This window comes from Eschscholzia californica, unplaced genomic scaffold, assembly GCF_041429995.1.
Source record: "Eschscholzia californica isolate CP2 unplaced genomic scaffold, dmEscCali1.0.p SCAF_2, whole genome shotgun sequence".
NCBI lineage: Eukaryota > Viridiplantae > Streptophyta > Magnoliopsida > Ranunculales > Papaveraceae > Eschscholzia > Eschscholzia californica.
The window spans coordinates 55718929-55739018 of record NW_028238309.1 but is presented as its reverse complement, the minus strand read 5'-3'; the positions used below and the strand labels follow the sequence as shown (position 1 = coordinate 55739018).

The window sequence follows — 20090 nt, the reverse complement described above, 5'->3', positions numbered from 1 at the left end:
AAATACAATGATAAGAGCTTTCTTAAAATATCTTCTGCACAGTCAAAGGAAACTTGGTGATAGTTGTGTAAGATTAAATGATATGAGAGGGAGAATAGTGTTTGGTTGAGAGTTATGTTCGCTATTACATCTTTGACCCTTTATATAGGCTCTACTAGAGAGTCACAATATTAGTACATCCAATGTGGGACTATTCATCCAAAATACTCATAGACTATCTATTCTCTAACATGTTCTTTAACAATCCCCCTCAAACCAATATTGATAAGTACAATGAGTTGATACAATAATTCCTTACTCATTACAATAACACATCTAAACAAAAAATAAAATAACTTAAAGGGTTATTTCCCTAATGGCCCCCTACTTTGTGACCAGCTTCCTGCCTGGCCCCCCACTTTAGGAGAAATACCCATATGGCCCCCTTCCGTTATAACACCGTCACTCTCTCTCCTCCATCATGTTTTCTCTCTCTGCCAAGTCACGCCACATCATCTTTTACGCCACCTCATCATCTTCTCCGGCATGGGTCTCCGGCCGGCCAAATTTCCGGCCGGCGACCTTAAAACTTTTTTTTTCTCTCTCTCTCTCTAAACTCCGGCGAAGGGGTTTCCCTTCGCCGGAGTTCGATCTGTTCTTGAACAGACTCGAACTCCGGCGAAGGGTTTCCCTTCGTCGGAGTAGAGAGAGAGAGAGGTGAGAATAAAAAAAAAAAAACTTTTTTTTTAGAGAGAGAAAAAAAAATTTGAAGGTCGCCGGCCGGCGACCCATGCCGGAGAAGATGATGAGGTGGCGTTATAACAGAAGGGGGCCATATGGGTATTTCTCCTAAAGTGGGGGGCCAGGCAGGAAGCTGGTCACAAAGTAGGGGGCCATTAGGGAAATAACCCTAACTTAAATGAAAACAACTTTTTGTTCTTCTCCTGTACTTCATTGGTTAATGGTGACTTGACTTCCTCCATAATACTCCCCCTCAAACTTATGGGACTTGCAAGTGTGGAAGACCATGAGTTTGAGTAGATTTCGCCTTGATGATGCTTTAATTTATTTCAATAATGTTGGGGTTGCTTTAATGTGTGTGCTTGAGAGAAATAATGTTGGACCACTTGGGCTTGAAAGAAAAAGAGTTGAAAGAGAGAAAAAGTTTAATAGCTTGACCCACTTGGGCTTGAAAGAAAAAGAGTTGAAAGAGAGAAAAAGTTTAATAGCTTGACCCACTTGGGCTTGAAAGAGAAAGAGTTGAAAGAGAGAATCATAATAGTTTGGCCCACTTGGACTTGAAAAATAAATAGTTGGAAGAGAGAAGCTTAAAAACTTGGTCCATTTTGATAGAGAGAAGAAAAGTTTAATAGATTAACCCACTTGGGCCTGAGAAAGAGAGAAGAAGCATTGATTGCTAGGCCCACTTGGACCTTAAGAAGAAAGATTTGTGAGACATTTAGAGGGAGAAAGATAAAGTATGTAAAAGATTTTAAAGGAACACTTAACACATCACTACACAACATCACACCAAGTTATAGGCACCACAATTCCCATAAAAAAAATTTTATTTAAAAGCATCAGGAGGTTTTAGATATTACCATTTTAAGAGTACACCAGGGAAGAGGCCCAACCATTTTAAACATAGTCATCCAATAATTACATATCCGATTTGACCTATGGATGAATATGCAAGCATACGCTTCATGCTTGTTTGAGTAATATGCAAGCATACGCTTCATCTTTCTATTCTTCAAGAACAACTTCTAATCCGCATTTGCACCTTCATCTTTCTATGCTTCAAGACCAACTTTCATAAAAAAAAAAAAAACAACTTCTGATCCAAATTTTTCTCCACCGGCTACAATCCCCATATTTGAAATTTTCGAAGCTGCCGGAAAATCTGACATTTCTGGCAAAGAGAAAGAGAAAGAAAGTGATATGTAGAGAGGGAAAGTTATCTCCATTGCTTAAACTCAAATTCATGAATCTGGGTAAAGAAATCAAAGTTTCACATGGTTACAAACAACGTTTTAGAGAGATAGTAGTAGTAGTAGTTCGATGGCAACCCCATGTTGAGAGAGAAAGTGGGAAGATAGAGAAATAAAACATCAAGGATTTTAAGAGATGGGTCTTAAGAAATTTAAGTGATGGATCGAAGGAACAAATAAATTAGAAGATTTTTTGTCTGTGTTTAGAGTGAAGATATTTTATGGGTAATCATGCCATGAGAGAAAGAGAGAGATAAAGAGAGAATCAGATAGAGAAGAGAGATAGATTTTTTTACGGGTTATTTACCAAATAGCCCTCAACTTTGTGACCGGTTTCCTGTCTAGCCCCCTACTTTGTTAAAAATACCCAGATGGCCCCTTTTTTGAGTTACCGTTACAACACCGTTAACCAGTCATCAATTCTCTTTCCTCCATCTCATCATCTCTCTCTGCCACCTCATATTATAGCCACCTCATCGTCTTCACCGGTGAAGGTCGCCGGCCGGTCAATTTTCCGGTCGGCGACCTTCAAATAAATAAATAATTAATTAATTTTTCTCTCCCCTCTCTCTCTCGTAAAAAATAATTTTTCTCCTCTTTCTCTAAATGCTACGGCGAACGGGTTTCCCTTCGCCGGAGCATTTAGAGAGAGAGAGGAGAGAAAAATTTTAAAAATTCTTTTTTTTAGAGAGAGAAAGGAGAAATAAAAATTTTAAAAAAATTATTTTGAAAGTCGCCGGGAAGACGATGAGGTGCCAGAGAGAGACGATGAGATGGAGGATAGAGAATTGATGACTGGTTGACGGTGTTACAACGGTAACTAAAAAAGGAGATCATCTGGGTATTTTTGACAAAGTATGGGGCTAGACAGGAAACCGGTTACAAAGTTGGGGACTATTTGGAAAATAACCCTTTCTCTAATGGAGGTAGATATTCGGGTTTTGAAGTTTGAGAGGACTTTTACATTTGGGATTTCAAAAAGGGAAAGAAACGATTACAAGAATCTGAGTTTGAACATGGTTCTATTGTGGATATTGAGTTTTCTTGAAGAAGAAGAAGAACAACATTTGTGAAAAGAACCACCAAAAAGAAGATTTCGTGGGGTAGAGTTTGATTTTTGACATTGTGGATTCGAAAAGAAGACAACCATGAAAGTTGAACAAAAATATAGTTGATTTGCTTTACTCTTTTAGATCATCATCTCCTACTATTAATAAGTAGGGATAGATAGATCTAAGAGTTAGAGATTGATCTTCAAACTTTTAATGGTGAAAACCATACATTGTTGAAGACTTACATAAAGAATCAAAAACCCTGCACCTAAACTTGACTACTAAAAAAAGAAATCTAACTTATTTAGATTGAGAAAGTAAACAAGATAACTTAAACGACAATATTACGACAATCCTCCGGCAGACAATAGCCATTGACAGACTACCGCCGCCGATTAATCGAAAACCCTAAGGATCAAACTCTTCAGAGTATATAGGCTCTTGATACCATGTAAGATTAAATGATATGAGAGAGAGAATAGTGTTTTATTGAGAGTTTGTTAGCTATTACATCTTTGACCCTTTATATAGGCTCTACTAGGGAGTCACAATATTAGTCATACACTGTCTATTCTCTAACATGTTCTTTAACAAGTTGTAGCCAAAATCACCTGCGAAGTCTTTTTAACATCGCAACCACTAGTTACTTCGAATCTCCCGTGTCATCCTCTAAAATTACCTTATCTGTCTACACCTCACTTAAAAAGATCGCGTTTAGTGTTGGCATGGGAGATGTTCTTAAAGATCTCTAGTTGTACAAAGCTTCAATTTTGAATTCAAACCAATAAAAGACTTTCTTTCCTAGATTCAAATAACTAAATTACGTTTTTTGTTTAAAATATTCAGCTAGTTAAGTCATAAAATAACTTTAAAACACCAGAAATTCACACTAGCTACACAAAGTAAATAGAGGTTTTTCTATTTTGCCACATAGATAAAACCAATTAGATACATCACAATTTTAGGGTTTCTTTTTCAATTTAGCAATAGAAATGCTCCAAGGCAGGATGCCATGACTTGGGTATCTGTAATGAACCATCTCAATACAATAACCAATATCACGACAAAGTCGGAGGAGTCAGTACTGCTACAGAGAGTTTAAGCTGGTAATCAAGTTCTGGTTTGGTAGATTTGAGTCTAAATCTCAAGGAGAACAATTTCGACAAAGATCATTTGCAATTAGCAGACAAAACTCATTATTCACAGTTTCAAGCATATATAACCAAGTCAGCGCTGAGATTTACCAAGTCTGTGTAAGAAAAACTAGCCAAGGAAAACGTAACACAAACTCATTATTCACAGTTTCAAGCATATTAACTCGGCAGTTTCGACTTGGAATTAACCAAAGCTAACTGCTTCCCAACCGAATCAAAAGTTACTACATTGGATCAACAAAGCAGGGAATAACTCAAGCTACCTGCATCCGTACCAATCTTTAAGTTACAAGATGGTATCAGCCGATTAGGTCACAAGTAGAGCTTTAGAAATATCATTATAGGTTATATGATTACTACGTAATACGTAATAGTCGTTCTCGGACATAGGTTCTAAACATTTAATCACTAAGATATTGACATAACAAAGTTCGTTATTCGGGTTCAATTATGTATCTACATATACAAGTATACATTTTCAAATTTTAGGATTCAAGAATTTCCTTCACCATAAGCATCAACCTATTTCGACGAACACAACCCGTTATCTAAACAATCAATATAATCGAAATCGGAGTAAGTAGATCACTAAATTTTCCTCACTCAAGAGTCATGACCCAATTTTCAAGTTAAGATTTTTAATAGTTCTAATTGAATATTAGAAATAAATCAAGACAAACATCAAAATCATGATAATAAGCAACAAAATTTGATCATACCTTAATAATCTTCAACAAAAAGATTCAAACTTTGATATAATTCAACAAAATTACTCAAAACCCTAATAAAAATCTCAAATTGATTGTCAAACAAACAAAACCAAAATCCCCAAATTGAAAAACAAACCTCCTCATTTTTGTCATTTCTGTTCTTAACGGTAAGACTTCTGGAATCTAGAACGAGCACCACGACCACCAAATTTCTTAGGTTCACATCGTCTAGGATCAGCAACAAGAAGAGTACGATCATACCTAACAAGAATATCTTTGATCTCCTTCTTTGATTGTTCATCAACGTATTTCTGATAATAAGCAACTAAAGCTTTAGCAATACTTTGACGAATAGCGTAGATTTGTGAAGTATGACCTCCTCCTTTAACCCTAATTCTCATATCAACTCCAGCGAAACGATGACGACCTAGAAGAAGGATTGGTTCGTAAGCTTTGAATCGAAGGATTTCTGGTTCGATTAATTCGATTGGACAACCATTGATTTTGATTAATCCACGGCCGCGTTTGCAGTGAGTGACGGCAACGGCGGTTTTCTTCCGGCCGAAACACTGGACTGACTCAGTTGAGGTCGCCATGACTGATCAGAGGTGGTGCTGCTGCTCTACTGTTGACGCTTGCTTAACCCTAAGAGGAAATGAGTAATTAGGGTTTTGAGGTTTTTGTATGTCGCAGTCTGCAATTCTAGGGCTGAGAGTTGGACCAGGGCGCAATGCAATGTGTAATGGGTGCTTCTAAAGGCGCACCATCTTTTTTGCTCTAAGTCCATACCTCTCTCGGCACTCCCCATGGACCTTGGACTACCCCAATCCGAAGGGCGGGAGAGGGACCAAGAGCACGGATAGCATACGAGGGCACAGTGCGGTTGCATTCATGGGCAAAAAGACGGAGGAGTCATTTATACAAATGCAAGCTTTGTGGAAAGTATGATGTTTCTTTATGAAAATAACCGATTTTTAGAAAAATTATACTTACAGGAAGATGGCTTATCTTATTGTATGTGCTAACGACGTATGTCATTGACGGGACAGTCATGCACTTTATATATCATTATGTTGTAAATAAACAATCTTATCATGTCATAATGGCAACAACAACCTTAGTCGTCATTATCAATAGAGTAGGATACAACTTCCAGAGTTGGTCTAGCACGTGTGAAGAGGCATGTTGCACAGATTCCCTTGTCATAGGACATTACAAGGGATAGTAGTTGATGAGTTCGTTGCACCTCTTATAGGAATAGGAAGCCTTAGTTAGGCATGATGAGCGAGTGCTCCCAATACAAAGATGATCGACGGACAACTTTTTATATGCTTTGGTTGGGCAGGAAACTGACATATGAGAGACTGAAGTGGCTGTGCCCAAGGACTGAATGGTAGCCGAGATGCCTATGTGATGTGAAGCTTAAGCTTAAATGACTAGATCCAATGTGCAACTTCTTAATGACTTGATCCAATGTGCGACTTCTTACATTTCGCATTATTGTCGGTACCATTTATGATAGGAAGGAGTCTTTGACTCGAGGGAGCTTCATATGAGACGACATTAGTGTTGATCATATATTGAGACTTCGACGAGTTGTATTGCATTATGGGCGAGAAGATGACCTATAGGTCGCAAGGACCGTTGTGTTTGGCAAGACTGAATATGTGCTAGGTAGGTAGTTTGTAGCGCAGAATGATCATTATGATTTCAATTTCGAAGCTTCAGCACTGTCATGAGAGCAATCCGTGACGCTTGGCAGGATCAGATGAGGCCAAAGTATGAAACTTCACACAAGTTTTTACCATGCCCACACAGCTGACGCATAATTTTGCCTATTGACTCCGACATTGTCAATTGTTAAAACACACTGAGAAAACTCATCTTTATCTTCTTCACTTTCTTCACCCCCATATAGCACACCTCTGCAGATCACAGAAGAAACCTTCCCCCTGATCGACCCTTTCATCAGAAAGGAAGAAAAAGAAATAACCTATCATACAACTATGAAGATCCTTAAAACTAAGAGTGCAGAACAAGACATATAAATGATAACTTCAGCAGAACCTGAAACGATTTTTTCCCAAATTAAACCCATGAAGAATTTTAAACAAAACTCTGCATTGTCAAGCAAATCAATCCTTGCAAAACTATTAATAAAAACAAATAGCATTCTAAATCTTAAAATCCTCTACAATACTAGCAAAAGGTTAAAAGAAGAGGAAGAAAGACAAATCAACGCTTTCCACCACCACCTCCAAGCTTGGCTCCCTTAGGCGCGGCACCCTTAGGCTGGCTACCTTTACCCTGGGACTTTTGAGATTTTGCAGTCACTTCTGCTTTCTTTGCCTTCTTCTCATCCTTGGTCTTCTTGTTTCTCTCCTTGATTTCACTGGGATCGTATAAGATGAGGAAATATTAATAAACCATAAGGCAAAAGAAAAAACTAACAAGTCTCTCAAATGTGAAATAGGAATTTGTACCGAAGAGCTGCTTCACGGGCAGCATCTCTCACTTCAGACTTCTCAGTTCTCCTCTTCTGGATCACTTCCAAGGTAGCCCCAACAATTGATCTTGAGTAAGGCTTCTTCGTGGCACGACGCCTCTTCTTGACTGCCTCAGCAGCAATATCCTGTGGTCATGCATGAATTAAGCTTTCAGGAATCGCCAAGTTAAAACATGCATGCATCTCTCTCTCTCACACACTCTCTATCAAAAAAAAAAGACACACACACAAAGGAGCATACCTTCTTGTGTTGCTTCCTGTACATGGCAGTCCATGTAAGCTTTGAAGGCTTAAGTTTGTTGTGGAAGTACCTCTTGCATTTGGAGTTCACAAAGAGAAAAACCTACAAGGAAGAACAAAAATCGCATCCATTCGATTTCACAAGGTACAAAAAACAAGAATCTTGCCACTAGCGACCCCAAGGAGAAATTATGATCGAAGAAGAGTCAGTTACCTGAGAATCAGAACGGATAAATCTGATACCCCTGCCAGGGTAAATCTTGGCACCACTAAAGCGGCAAAGTTCAGTCCTGAAAAAGTAGGTTTGTTGTCGTTAACGAATCAAGTTAATCGAAATGGATTTTCTAAACCTTCAAATCAATGACGTTAAAACAAAATAGAAGTCTGACAGGCATATATCATATCAATATGAACAATTAGCGTTAAAATTCACGACCAAAAGCAATGCACTTATGTCAAACATGAATATCTAAGAGGTTATTTGGAAACAGAAATCGTTCATAACAATTAAAATTATTAAGTTACTAAGAGGATTCAACAACAATGAAATCTTAATATCTAAGAGGTTATTGATGAATCAATCGGACACTCCCATTATAACCGTTCAAGTGTGTGCCGTATTTATCTCATCATACAGACAACAAATAGATGAACCATACCACATTATACGCATTACCTTGTTTACAAAACTTGTACTCTTTTGGTTGTCACTTACTAAAACAATGAATAAACCTAACCCAGAACCAATATCCAAAATCACTTTTTTCTGCATCCCTCAAAGGGGGTGTGGACACAGCTCAAGATCTAATAACTAACCCTAACTTTACCAAAACATAAAAAGTTCGCTATCAAGTACCAAAATCCTAAAACCCTAACTCTGAAAACAGACAGATTTCTGGAATAGTGACGCCTACTTCCCATTACCGAAACCCCGAAGTTAGCAGATTTATAAAATAAAAGAATTAACTTTTTTATGGTGTCAAATCTGAAGTCACGAATAGATTAGGGTTTTGAAGGTAAGATTCCGGAGAACCAACAAAAGAAATAAACGGAAAATGACGACGAAGAAGAAGAAATTAGGTATACGTACTTGAGAACCATGGTCGATTATTCAGCTCTTCCGCGCTTTAGTTCGTATCAGAAACCCTAATTGAGGCAATGCTTTATATTTATATACATGTCTGAGGTTCGTCATAAGGACTCGCTGTGTATAGGAGTATCGAAGTTTGATGTACGCATGAAATTTGTGCGCCCACTTTGGTAAATAAGATTATAAGAGTCGTTAAGACCAGATCATAGCTCAATGCCTGAGCCGTTGATTTGACCACGAAAAGCTCAATCCTTCTCTTAGAGACTTGCTAAACGCAGGATGTGTTTTTCATGATCTAACTCGAAATTTATTTTGGCCAAAACAGTTTATATCAGATGTAGGTCCGGCTATTATTTTTTAAAGATAATAGTTGAGTCGGACATTCAGGACTCAGGAGCTTGGAAGTTTTTTGTTTCCACAACTTTTGTTTGGGTTTGTAGAAAATGTAACAGGGTGCTTGATGTTTTAGCTCGAACAGTCCGAGCACAAATTTTGTGCTGAGTTGGAGCTCTATTCCACATTTTTTGGTTTATTTCTATAGAAACCACCCTATGTAAAAAGTTCAAGAAATTTCACAATGACACTGTCAAGACATGAAAGTTAGGGGTGGGGTTTTCTTCCACGACCCTAAAACTCAATCGATTTGTGGATATATCGCAGGGCACAAGCACTTAAGGCTTGGGTAGCAGTATAAACAAAGCAGACTCGAGTGGCAAAGCTGACATGATTGCTTTTGGGCACAAGCGCTTGAAGGAGCTATGCCATTTCTCCTTGAACATAGCCTGATGGTAGAGCGGAAGAACCAAGAGTGATGCTAGCTAACTCACTACCAAGTACCAAAGTTCACTAGGAACAAAAATCAGATCGGAGAAATGGTATAGTGTAACATCTCAAAGCTCAGGTTTGAGCTCTTTTAGCACCACTTATATATTGACTAATGAAGTTTCTTCCTTGAAGAAAAAGCTTGCCTTGAGCACTAAAAGTGGCACAAAGCACTTCTATTTGTTGAAATATTTGTACAAATGGTACTTCGAGCTTGGAACGAGTATGAAGAAATTAACGATGTTTTAAGGTTGAAAACTAGGCATGAAACCTGCGATTTTAATGGTTATGGAGACTAAACAAATACCCATTTGGCTGAAATCCTAGAAGGAAACATACGTTCCACCCTAATCTCTTTTTCATTCTTACCACCTACCCATGAGATTTGATAGGATTTGAGTTATTCAACTCAAACCTAAATTTACACCTATTATCTCTACACTTTCTACACCACTACCCATCACTCCCCCACTACCACCACCAATACCACTATTACCACCAATGAGAGCTGCACTTCCAACAAAAATTGAAGTCATGTTAATGCGTTTGATTGAATTACTTTTGAAACCTTTTTTTTCGTGTTTCCCAATACAAATAACAGCACCCATGAGACTAAGTACAAATAACAGTACCCATGAGACTAAAATTACGTGAGAAAAACAACATCATCAACACGAGAAGACCTTATCAAAAGTTCTGCACCAGAGCATCGTTTTGTCCACAGTCCAGCAGAGAGATATATATCGATGGGCTTTCAAAAGATTATATTCTCCCCCGGCTTCATAATCTTCACCATCACCATCTATTAAAACTTTGGGCTTAAAATCCAAAAGGGAATGAATAATTCTCATCTATAATCTGAAATTACGTTGGTTGTTAGACTGCGTTAGTGCTCTCCAGAAATAGTTACGGATCTCTGGTACTACACGTTGGATAAGTTGAGAGTGCCTGCAAGTATATTACCAACATATTCACAAATTCATTCAGCTTCAAATAACAGTAGAAAATCAATGTTTAAATAACGATATAACATTTGTGTAACGGCCCATCGCTGTTTCTGCAGCGACAGAAAAATAGTCGTGCAAAAACTGTCACCAAAAAGAGTGTAAAAATGTTGAATAATCAATAAATTATCGGTGGTGATATAACGGTCATTTTTTACGAAAACCTTTTTTACGGTTTTAACGGCAACAAAGGGAATAAGATGGGATTCTCTGAATAACAGGTAAAAAGGGAAAAATGTTACTGAAAAGTGGCTATTACTTCCTTTATAAGGGTTGTTTTCTAAACAGTGACAAAAGCACATCATTTGAGAGATGAGTAAGTGAACATACCCTGGCTTACTGCTCAACTGTTCAAAATGCTCCAGAATAAACAGAACACATGTGTTTCTTAGTGTCATTGCATGATAGGACTCTGAAAGTTCGTACATGCTTGAAACGTTTTCCAAAGATATATCCTGGAAAGAATATGAACATAACGAAATCAATGGGAGTTCATCTCTGATTTAGAAAGGAAAACTACCGACTAAGCAAATTACCCTCTCACCTGTGCAATTGCATACTCGCATAGACGTTTAAGCCCCTCGAGAAGATACTGATCTGCTGCACTCAAAAGATCCTGTGCAATATTTACTGTAACGTCGACTGATCCTGTGTATATGAATCTGTATAGAATAATAATTAGAGAAACGAGCTTATACCGAGTATAAAATGTAATTGAAGAGAAAAAAGATCGAATTGAAATCCCTAACCTCATCATCAACTCAAATACATCCCATTTTATATTGGGGATCTCTATGTCTCTCGCATCCTTTTCCTGTAACACATTCCCGCAATAACTTCGTATACAGCAAAACACGTAGAATCCAAATTTTTCTCAATTCTATTTCTAAAATGAATAGATGGGTGAGCAGGCCTTCATGACCAAGTTGTGATTCACATTCAAGCAAATTAGCTGGACTATAATAGAGATATTTATGACATTATTTTTATAATATCTATATATTGCTGAATGATCTTATGGCGAGGAATAACTAAGCTCACCCGATAACCACCATCAAACATTGCTCGGAATGCATCTGAGGAAGCAAGAAGAGCAATTCTATGGGCGTAAAACCTTCTGCCTGGAGAGAAGAAACGAGATATTTGAGTTTTCATGTCATCCTAACCAAACCAACAATATGTTTTTCCTTCAGATATTTACGTTGGCATTTCATTAAAATACATAAAACACTAAACAAGTAAAAAGAAATACTAATTCGTACAAAATTTACCTTCGACTAGAAAGGTCACATCAGAAAGTGTAGCATTGTTGACATATTGCTCACCCAAATAGACCTGCAACAAGAATCATATGTAGAAAAAAGTCAAGAACAAGAATAAATGTTGCAATAATCTGAAATTTTGAAAACTTAGTATATGTATATCAAGTAAATGTAAATCTAATAAAAATAAATCTTAAATTACAAACTTAGGAAGAGCAATGGCAACTTTGAAGTGTTTTCCCAAGTGGAGACATTCAATCGATTCAGCACTTTTAGTAGCACTGAAATGAAAAAGGGTACCAAAACTCTAAGGCAATCAAGAACTTCAGCTTCAAAACATCACCAAATTGTTGCTCCTACCGAGTTAGGAGCCGAAAATCAACTGAAGATAACATACATCATGTTAGATTAAGGCCATGGACACTGATACCTAGGTGCCGATTATGGCTATACATTTTTGTAGTTATTAGGTCCTTCATCTTTACTTACGAGCTTTCTACTTTAGGAGCAACCATTACTTCATTAAACAGAACAGATGACCTAGAGAGTATTTAATGGCCCTATCACGATTAGTTTTAGATACGAGTATCTGATACGGCTAAAAACTCAAAAAAGGAGTATCCATTTTACATCGGGTTAGGACATTTAGTAGTAACGGAGCCAAACACTTTTGACCTGTAATTTTCACCTTTACAAGAAGTTTCACCATAATAGTTTACAACTCTATATTACTTTCTCAATCTTGGTTCATTTTTCTGAAATAAAAGAATTGAAATCCTTCCTTTTTCCTTGTAATAGGGAATATTCAAGCTCAGTGAAACAAATTGCTGACACCAACCTTTGCGCGTAGTTGGCCACAGTTGCAAAGTTGGAAAGGGGTCGCTACTCACTACTCAGACATAGCTTATTTTGTCAGTTTACCTGTGGTGTTGGAGATGGAGGAGCTGTGTCCATAGGAGAAAGTGATGAAGCTTTATTGGCCAACTTGAACAGGGCAGCAGAGCCATCTTGTTGCTGCTTTGCGTGTGTCGACCCAAGCAGACCCAAAAGCACCTCTAATCCTGCATGGATATTCTGGTTAAAGCAGCATCGACTGAAATCACTCCACTCCCATAACACTGATCACCTCTCAACTTGTAAGTAAAGGTGATTACCATTGTTATCAATAAACACTCTTCTTTGATCATCAGGAGAACATAGATGTGCAAGGGCCAATGAAACTCGTCTTTGAATAGTCTTCTCTGACACACGCATAAGATACAACATATGATTCAACACCTAGCAGGCCAAGAAATTCATTTATCAATAAGTTTATCAGGAAGTAGCTCTCTTGCTGAGAATGATTAGTTCAGATTTTAGAAAAACAAAGTAGCTAGCATGTCATTGTTTCAATACTTGGATGCGATATGCATCAACATCCATAAGCTATTCTGCAAAAGAAGTGAGCAGTGGATAAGAGAATACTCACTCTTCCCTGGATCTTCTCCTCTAATCTTTTTAATGTCTTCGCGACACAATCTTTGGTTGCCTGTAAGTGTACAACTTGTGTTAAAAATGCTTCCTAATAAAACCTGCTAAACTCTAAGTTAAGGGTTTCATAATGATCAACAATTAGTGACTAAAGAAACCGCGCAGACTTGTCAAACTAACAAAGTAATCAGATAAGCTAACAAAATAGAGTAGCTGGTAAAAAAATGAAGGCAAATATGCATACTTGAACTATGAATTCTCCATCTTGCAGCTTCTGAATACCTCCAACCTTGATAAAATCAGAAACATTATCCTACAAGGAGGGGAAGGCTTTTAGCTTTTCAAGTTCACACCTAATATTCCTAGAAATTTTTTTGGAATGCAATAAAGGAAAATCAAATTTGTACCTCATTGTCCGCAAGACCATAAAGAGCGAATGCGGCATTGTGTTGCAGAGACCCATTTTTTGAGTCAAGCAGCTTCAACAATGGCACAAGACCACCACTATGAGCAATACCAGCCTGGTTGTGCAAGTCCTGAATATTTTTTATTTATCGTCAACCCAGGATATCTAGTAAAGGAACTAAGGTATATACAAAAAGGCTTCGTAGAAGTCCGTGATAACCCCAAAAAGGAACTCAAACTACATAAATATGTATATATATATATATGATGGGGACAGGTTAAACATTAAAATATGCGAGTACCTGCGCCAATCTCCCTAGTGCAAAGGCTGCCATTTCCTTAAGCTGCACATCAAGGGATTGAAGCATTTCAATTAAAGGTCGAACAGCACCTCTCTGTACGATATGCACCTGAAAAAACCGCATGAAGAGAATGAACCAATGAGAACTTCAGTCATCCTTGACATACAAAACGGGACAGAGTTTTGTAATTCATTTCAACAACTATTAGATGGAAGTGGTAATTTACCTTGCAATCTGAATCAGTAGCAGCAAATTGCCCAAGTAGCAAAGCTGCCTCCCTTTGGCTCTCCGAACAACATGAACTGGCATTGACCATGTGAACTTCAGGAAACGCAAAAAAATAATGGACAATGGGAAACTCACAGTTGTTCCTCATGGCAAGAAAGTGCTAGACGCAAAAGGACATATTCTACAGAACTGAAGTGAAGAGATGCTGCAAGATACCTAAGTAATCCGATAACAGGTTGTAAAGCTCCAGCAAGAAGCACTTCTTTCTTTATGTTTGGCGATGAGTGGACAAGATTCCCAATCACACCCACCTGAGTAACGTACGACATTCATCCGATGCTAAAGGTTATGTGAATTACAGAAGACTAACCCAAGTGAAATAAGTCCTATAGCTAGTTAATTAACTGTTTAACGGTTCAAGAACCCACCGCCTCATAATGTATAGCAGCATCCTCCGATCGAAGCATTAAAATGAGGGTAGGAAGTGCATTGCATTCCACAATCTACAAAGATAAGAAAGCACCATATAATATTAAATTGATTTGAAGCTTGCGAAAGAACAACATAAAGTTGTATGCGGGACTTACCTGATTTTTATTTTCGTCATTCTTAAAAGCCAAGGTCCGCAGGGATCCCGCAGCTGCTCTCTGCACCTTTGTGTCAGTGAACTCGAGCAACTCAACGAGTGGTGGGATGCCTCCTTCAAGCCTGAAAATCAACCCAATTATGAAATAACGATTAAATGATGGAGAAGTATGCAACTTCAACATATTATTGAAAGCGAAGAGGCAAACCTGACACGTGTCTTAATACTGCTATTCTCATGTGCAAGGTTGGTTATTGCATCAGCTGCTCTCCTAATAACACTATTGACTGCACGAGAGTTAGAACCACTAGTGTGCCTCTTTAAGAGGCTCACAAGACGAGACAAGGCACCAGCATCGACTATGATCTGTTGATGCTCTGGCTGTTAATAAGAACAAAGACAATTTAAACATTAGCTGTTCGGAAGTAAAACACAAAGACCGTGTAGTAGTTTTTTTTAATAAACTGAAAGACAATGAAAATAGAATGACGAGTGAGACATATTGGGTAACTCCAAGGATTATAAGCTAATTTTGGTGTTAAATGCACCAACACGAAAATAAACTGATATAAAAGAATTATTTGGTGAACCGGGAGCACTAATATGTGACAGTGGACAGAATTTTTATATGGCCAACAAACTTCCCATATCATTAGACTAGATATTTCATATTAAAAAAAATGGTCTCATGAATATTCTAGTTCCACTTCTAACAAAGAGAGCACAATCTATGACAAGTCATAAGTTCCTAACCAGAAACCAACCCCCTCCGTCAAGTCATGGATTTCACTAAGGCTTTTCAGCTGTTTTTAACTATAAGATGGAACGTCGAAAAATTCTAAAATTTTGTGATTTTTCATTTACAGAAATGATTTCCTAAAATCATAAAGAGTGGAATTGAGGAAGCGACTTCTAAACTTTGAACTCGAAATTGAAATTAAAGTATTTGCAAACATTTGAACCAAGTCATAGAATTTGTTGCAAATTATAACCAATTTCGGCTCTGATCTGGGGTAAAAATAAACTATTCACAGCTCAACAGTAGCAGTATGTTACTTATTGCTTTTACTTAATTTTCAATTCTTTCTTCGATCTTATCCTGTACCTATCTATATTTTCCTATTGAAATTGATGCATTATCATTTACTCCAATTCATAGTTACCTATCTTTATTAATTGTGCATGTCGAAAATTTGATAAGCAGTTCCAGACTGTTCAATTTTTTTACTACATATCTAAAAAAAAAAATTACATATCCAGAACCAAATCAAATTCTCTAACAATTTTAGATTATCATCAAAAGGGTAGTAAACCTCATACGAATACTCAAGATAGACATAAAAAAATTTAAAATCAAAATACATGAAAATTGCACCAAAATCATCTGAAAATACTAAAATTGAACCTGAACAAGACATGCCTGTAAAAATTACCTTGACAGCAAGAAGGCCAAGAGCGAAGGCACTTCCTTTCTCAACTTCATGCTCATACGGCTTGGGAGCAGAATCATCTTCACTCAAAATCGGCGGCGAACTGAGATGTCTCACCAAAGCAGGAACGGCACCACCATCAACAATAATATTTACAACATCTTCTGCCAAAATCAAATCAAAAACCTAAGTTGCAAAATACACAAACAAAAAAAAACTCAAAAAGTAAAATAATTCTTGAAAGAGAAAGAGAGACAGAGAGAGATCAGGAGGATTTGAGTACCATTTTTGGCTAGTTCGGCAAGAATATGAGTAGCGCGTTTAGCAGAAGCTCGATCGGATTCTTTCCAAGAAAAAGTAGAGTTAAGAATTTCAACTTGAGAAGTGATCTCAGTTGCTAGGGCTATACTAGCGTTAGGAGAATTTAAAGAGAGATCTCTATCTTCTACTTCTTCTTTTTTTTCTTCAGGTTCAACTTCTGCTACAACTATTTTTTCCTCCAGTTTTCGTTTCTGTCCTTTTCTTTCTGGTTGAGTTTGATGTTGTTTACGCCTCTTTTGGTGCTCATCCATGGAGATTTTTAGAGAGAGAAAGAGAAGAAGAAGAAGAAGAAGACTAAAAACTCTAGAGAGAGAGAGAAAGAAAAGCAGACAAGCGAGGCAAAGAGCTTCAACTTTGATGAGGGAAATGGATAGGGATATTTAGGTAAATTACAGTTCTTGCATTTTTCAAGTGTGTTACTGTTACTGCCTGTCTGCCTCTAGACTCTAGTGATGATATTTTCTTTCTAATCCGAAAAAACGGAAAGAAGAAAACAATGATTTAAATGTCGGTGTTGTACCGGCCGCATCATTACCGAATCTTTGATATCTTCTCAAGTTGAAGAAAATAGTTTGTTGTTCACCACTTAGATTAGATCAAGGACAGTGGTTTGCCTTCAAATCCACCTACTACCTATACACATGAACGCATCTATAATTTTGTAGTATGTGATGATCTAAATATTGGTCATCAATTGACTAAATCACAACAAAAAATTGAGGATCCAACGGTCAATTCGTGTTTAAGTCATAAGGGGAGGGGGAATACAGAAAGGTCTTGTCACATAAGTCGAGGGCTGGGAGGGCAGCATGAGTCTCTTAGACGCCTTAAGCTCTGCTCTGGCTCTAAAATCAACCAGGTCAGTCCTGGTCAAAACTCTGCTATAGATTTTAGAGAAGTAAGGAAGATTTGCGAAAATCAACTCGACCCTTAAACCGTCAGGCCTCTATAAGATGAATCTGTAAGTTTACCCAACCTAAACTAAGGTTCGGGAAGGAGAAATTACTGAATTCTAAGTAACGTGAGAGGCTAAAACTCGCCGAAAAAACATCTATAAGAAAACTACAAAATCAACAAAAAATTTCATCGAATACGAAAGAGATGCAAACAAGAAAACTCATACTTCTTACGGTCGTCAAAGCATGGTGCAATCTAAGACGATAATTCACCACTAAATCATCACGGACGATCATTACAGCCAGTTAACCGAGTCTATAAAGACAACAAGTTCGCCCTAATAAAGTATGCAAGGTTCAACTTCTAAACTCGGACTTTGATTTCACTTATTTAACTGTAAAAATACCCTATTAATTTGAGTGTCAAACGGTTTCTGAGTTTTTGGCAAGTTATTTCCATAATCACGAAGAGAAATTCACTATTTAGTTCGCTGAATCTTCGCGACCTGAATGTTAACCTTAAACCCTTTTCAGACATCATCACTAATTCTTTTATAATATTTATAAGGAAGAATAAAAAAGATGAAGATAAAGATACAATAAATAACATAGATTGAGTTAAAAAAACATGAGCCAATAGTAAAATATTGGTGTCGATTAATGGAGAAGGTTACTTAGTTGATCATTTTCTGACTGAGTAATTAACTTTTTATCTACCGATGACTATTGTATGTTTTGCAGTTGTCCAGTCATCACTAAATAAGAAACAATTTTTCATGTTGTTGCTGCGCACAAGTTCTCATTTAATAGTATGATATAAGTAGATTGAAGGGTCCGATGGATTTCTTATTTTCTTCGGAACGGTGGAACACAACAAAAATAAAAATTAACTATTTGCGAGAAAAAAGATACTTTGTTTTTCCTAAGAGATAAAAAAATCTATCTCTCCTTTGTGTAAAGAAGAGACAAATTTTACTTATCGTAAAAAGACTATTTCAGTAAAAAGATATTTCGTTTTAAAAATATTTTTATTATTATTTTATCGAAAATATATTAGCTTATTTTTTACTGTGAAACTAATAATTAGCTTCTAATATTACAATGATTAAAAACAATTCAAAAAAGTATGATTTTTGAATTATTTAACCAAAAAGAAAAATACTGTCGAATAAATAACTTTGTTGAACAATATGCAACATTGTTTAGTATTTGTCGGTTTCTATTGTGCACCTCTTTCAAACTTTAATTGATCTGTGGGAAAATTTGAAAAGTTGCAAGAGGTGGTGGTTTATGTTTACCCCTTGTCTCTCTTTGGAAAAATGGAAATGTCCAAACTTCAAAAGGTAAAATATGATAATGTACCAATCCAATCATCTCTGATAATTTTTACAATTTTCCTAGTTATGTGATAATTTAAATAATTTGTTACTAACTTCTGTGGAAGAAATCCCACTTACTTGAGTAGTATCATATAATATATTTTTTTTATTGAAGAAAGATAGATTTTGTAATTGGTGATGAAGTTTTGTATTGTTTAAAAATCATTATGCACGTCATAAAAGGAAGATTATGAGATCCGTTAAAAATGTGGTTATGTATCACCTCTCAATATAATTTATGATGCATTTGGATGCAAGATTCCTAAATAAGAATCCTACTAAAACTGTAGTTTGATAAGAATTAAGATTTTTTTGTCTGTTTGATTACAAAAAAAAATCCAAAGACTTTTCAATCCTAAGGATTCCTAAATCCAAAATTTGTGTTGGATCAAAATCCCACCCTATTTTAGTAATCAAATAGATGATGATGTGGCGTGATAGGTGACTTGGCAAAGAGAGAAAATGAGATGGAGGAGAGTAACGGAAAGTTAAAGATAACGGAAAAAATGGACCACACGGAAATTATTGCTGAAGTAGGGAGTCAGGCAGGAAGCTGGTCACAAAGTTGAGGGTCATTTGGTAAATAACCAAACCAAAAATCACTGATTCACTATGGAGTATGCGTAAAGATTTCCCCCACAGTATCATTACTAGTTTTTATCTTTTCTCTAAGAAGATGCACTTATGTACCATGATTAAAATCTTATTGGGTAGAAAATTCATGAACGATTTAGGTCCTACAAAAGTAAAGCTTCACTGTGAGGGCCATGCATCATATGGAGGGATCACTCATTTCAATCTCCTCTCTGTGTCGTAGATTTTTTTTTCTTGTTATAGTAGACATTATCTATTGCCTACAAAAAAAGTAAGCAAGCAAAGAGATTGTGGCATCTCAATTAAAGATTGAATCGCATTTCGATATATTAAATTTGTTAAATCAATTGGAGACACCAATTTCAACAAAAAAAAAATTGGAGACACCAAAGGTAATGCGTCAAACTCTCAACAAAAAAAAAGGTAATGCGTCAAAGATTTGGTGATAATATAAGTGTCGATTATATTATAATCAGTGAGATATGATCAAAACACGATTAAGTTAACAATCGGATATAGATTAATATATGAAATAAATGACACCACATTTAACGAGGTTCAATCGGATATTCACAACTTACACTCTCAAATAAAACCACAACAATTACATACTTTATTCCTCAGAATTATGGTGATTCGTTACAATAATCGAATTATAACTGAGTGCAA

The 20090-nt window shown here is 36.7% G+C and overlaps 3 protein-coding genes across 4 annotated transcripts; all 3 read right to left on the bottom strand.

Annotated features, from left to right (window-relative positions):
* Positions 1–4797: 4797 nt before the first annotated feature.
* On the bottom strand, positions 4798–5556 carry LOC147559242 (small ribosomal subunit protein uS9-like). The gene has a single exon (XM_086661102.1). The coding sequence runs from the start codon at positions 5480–5482 to the stop codon at positions 5048–5050; it is 435 nt and encodes a 144-aa protein (XP_086517228.1). The 5' UTR covers positions 5483–5556; the 3' UTR covers positions 4798–5047.
* A 1391-nt stretch (positions 5557–6947) lies between these two features.
* On the bottom strand, positions 6948–9024 carry LOC147559241 (large ribosomal subunit protein eL24). The gene is made up of 5 exons (XM_086661101.1): positions 8723–9024; positions 7847–7922; positions 7634–7735; positions 7370–7518; positions 6948–7278 (listed from the first exon to the last, which is right to left on the bottom strand). The coding sequence occupies exons 1-5, from the start codon at positions 8731–8733 to the stop codon at positions 7122–7124; spliced, it is 495 nt and encodes a 164-aa protein (XP_086517227.1). The 5' UTR covers positions 8734–9024; the 3' UTR covers positions 6948–7121.
* A 1046-nt stretch (positions 9025–10070) lies between these two features.
* Positions 10071–17205, bottom strand: ARIA (ARM repeat protein interacting with ABF2). 2 transcript variants are annotated; one of them, XM_086661099.1, is made up of 19 exons: positions 16515–17205; positions 16235–16395; positions 15010–15182; positions 14803–14923; positions 14644–14718; positions 14432–14526; positions 14214–14289; positions 13988–14095; positions 13688–13816; positions 13525–13593; positions 13279–13338; positions 12965–13088; positions 12732–12871; positions 11820–11883; positions 11590–11669; positions 11298–11362; positions 11093–11210; positions 10879–11003; positions 10071–10492 (listed from the first exon to the last, which is right to left on the bottom strand). In XM_086661099.1, the coding sequence occupies exons 1-19, from the start codon at positions 16801–16803 to the stop codon at positions 10396–10398; spliced, it is 2169 nt and encodes a 722-aa protein (XP_086517225.1). In that variant the 5' UTR covers positions 16804–17205; the 3' UTR covers positions 10071–10395. The 2 variants fall into 2 exon arrangements, with proteins under 2 accessions (XP_086517225.1, XP_086517226.1); XM_086661100.1 differs by having other exon boundaries at positions 16235–16392; positions 16515–16992.
* Between the last annotated feature and the right edge of the window lie 2885 nt (positions 17206–20090).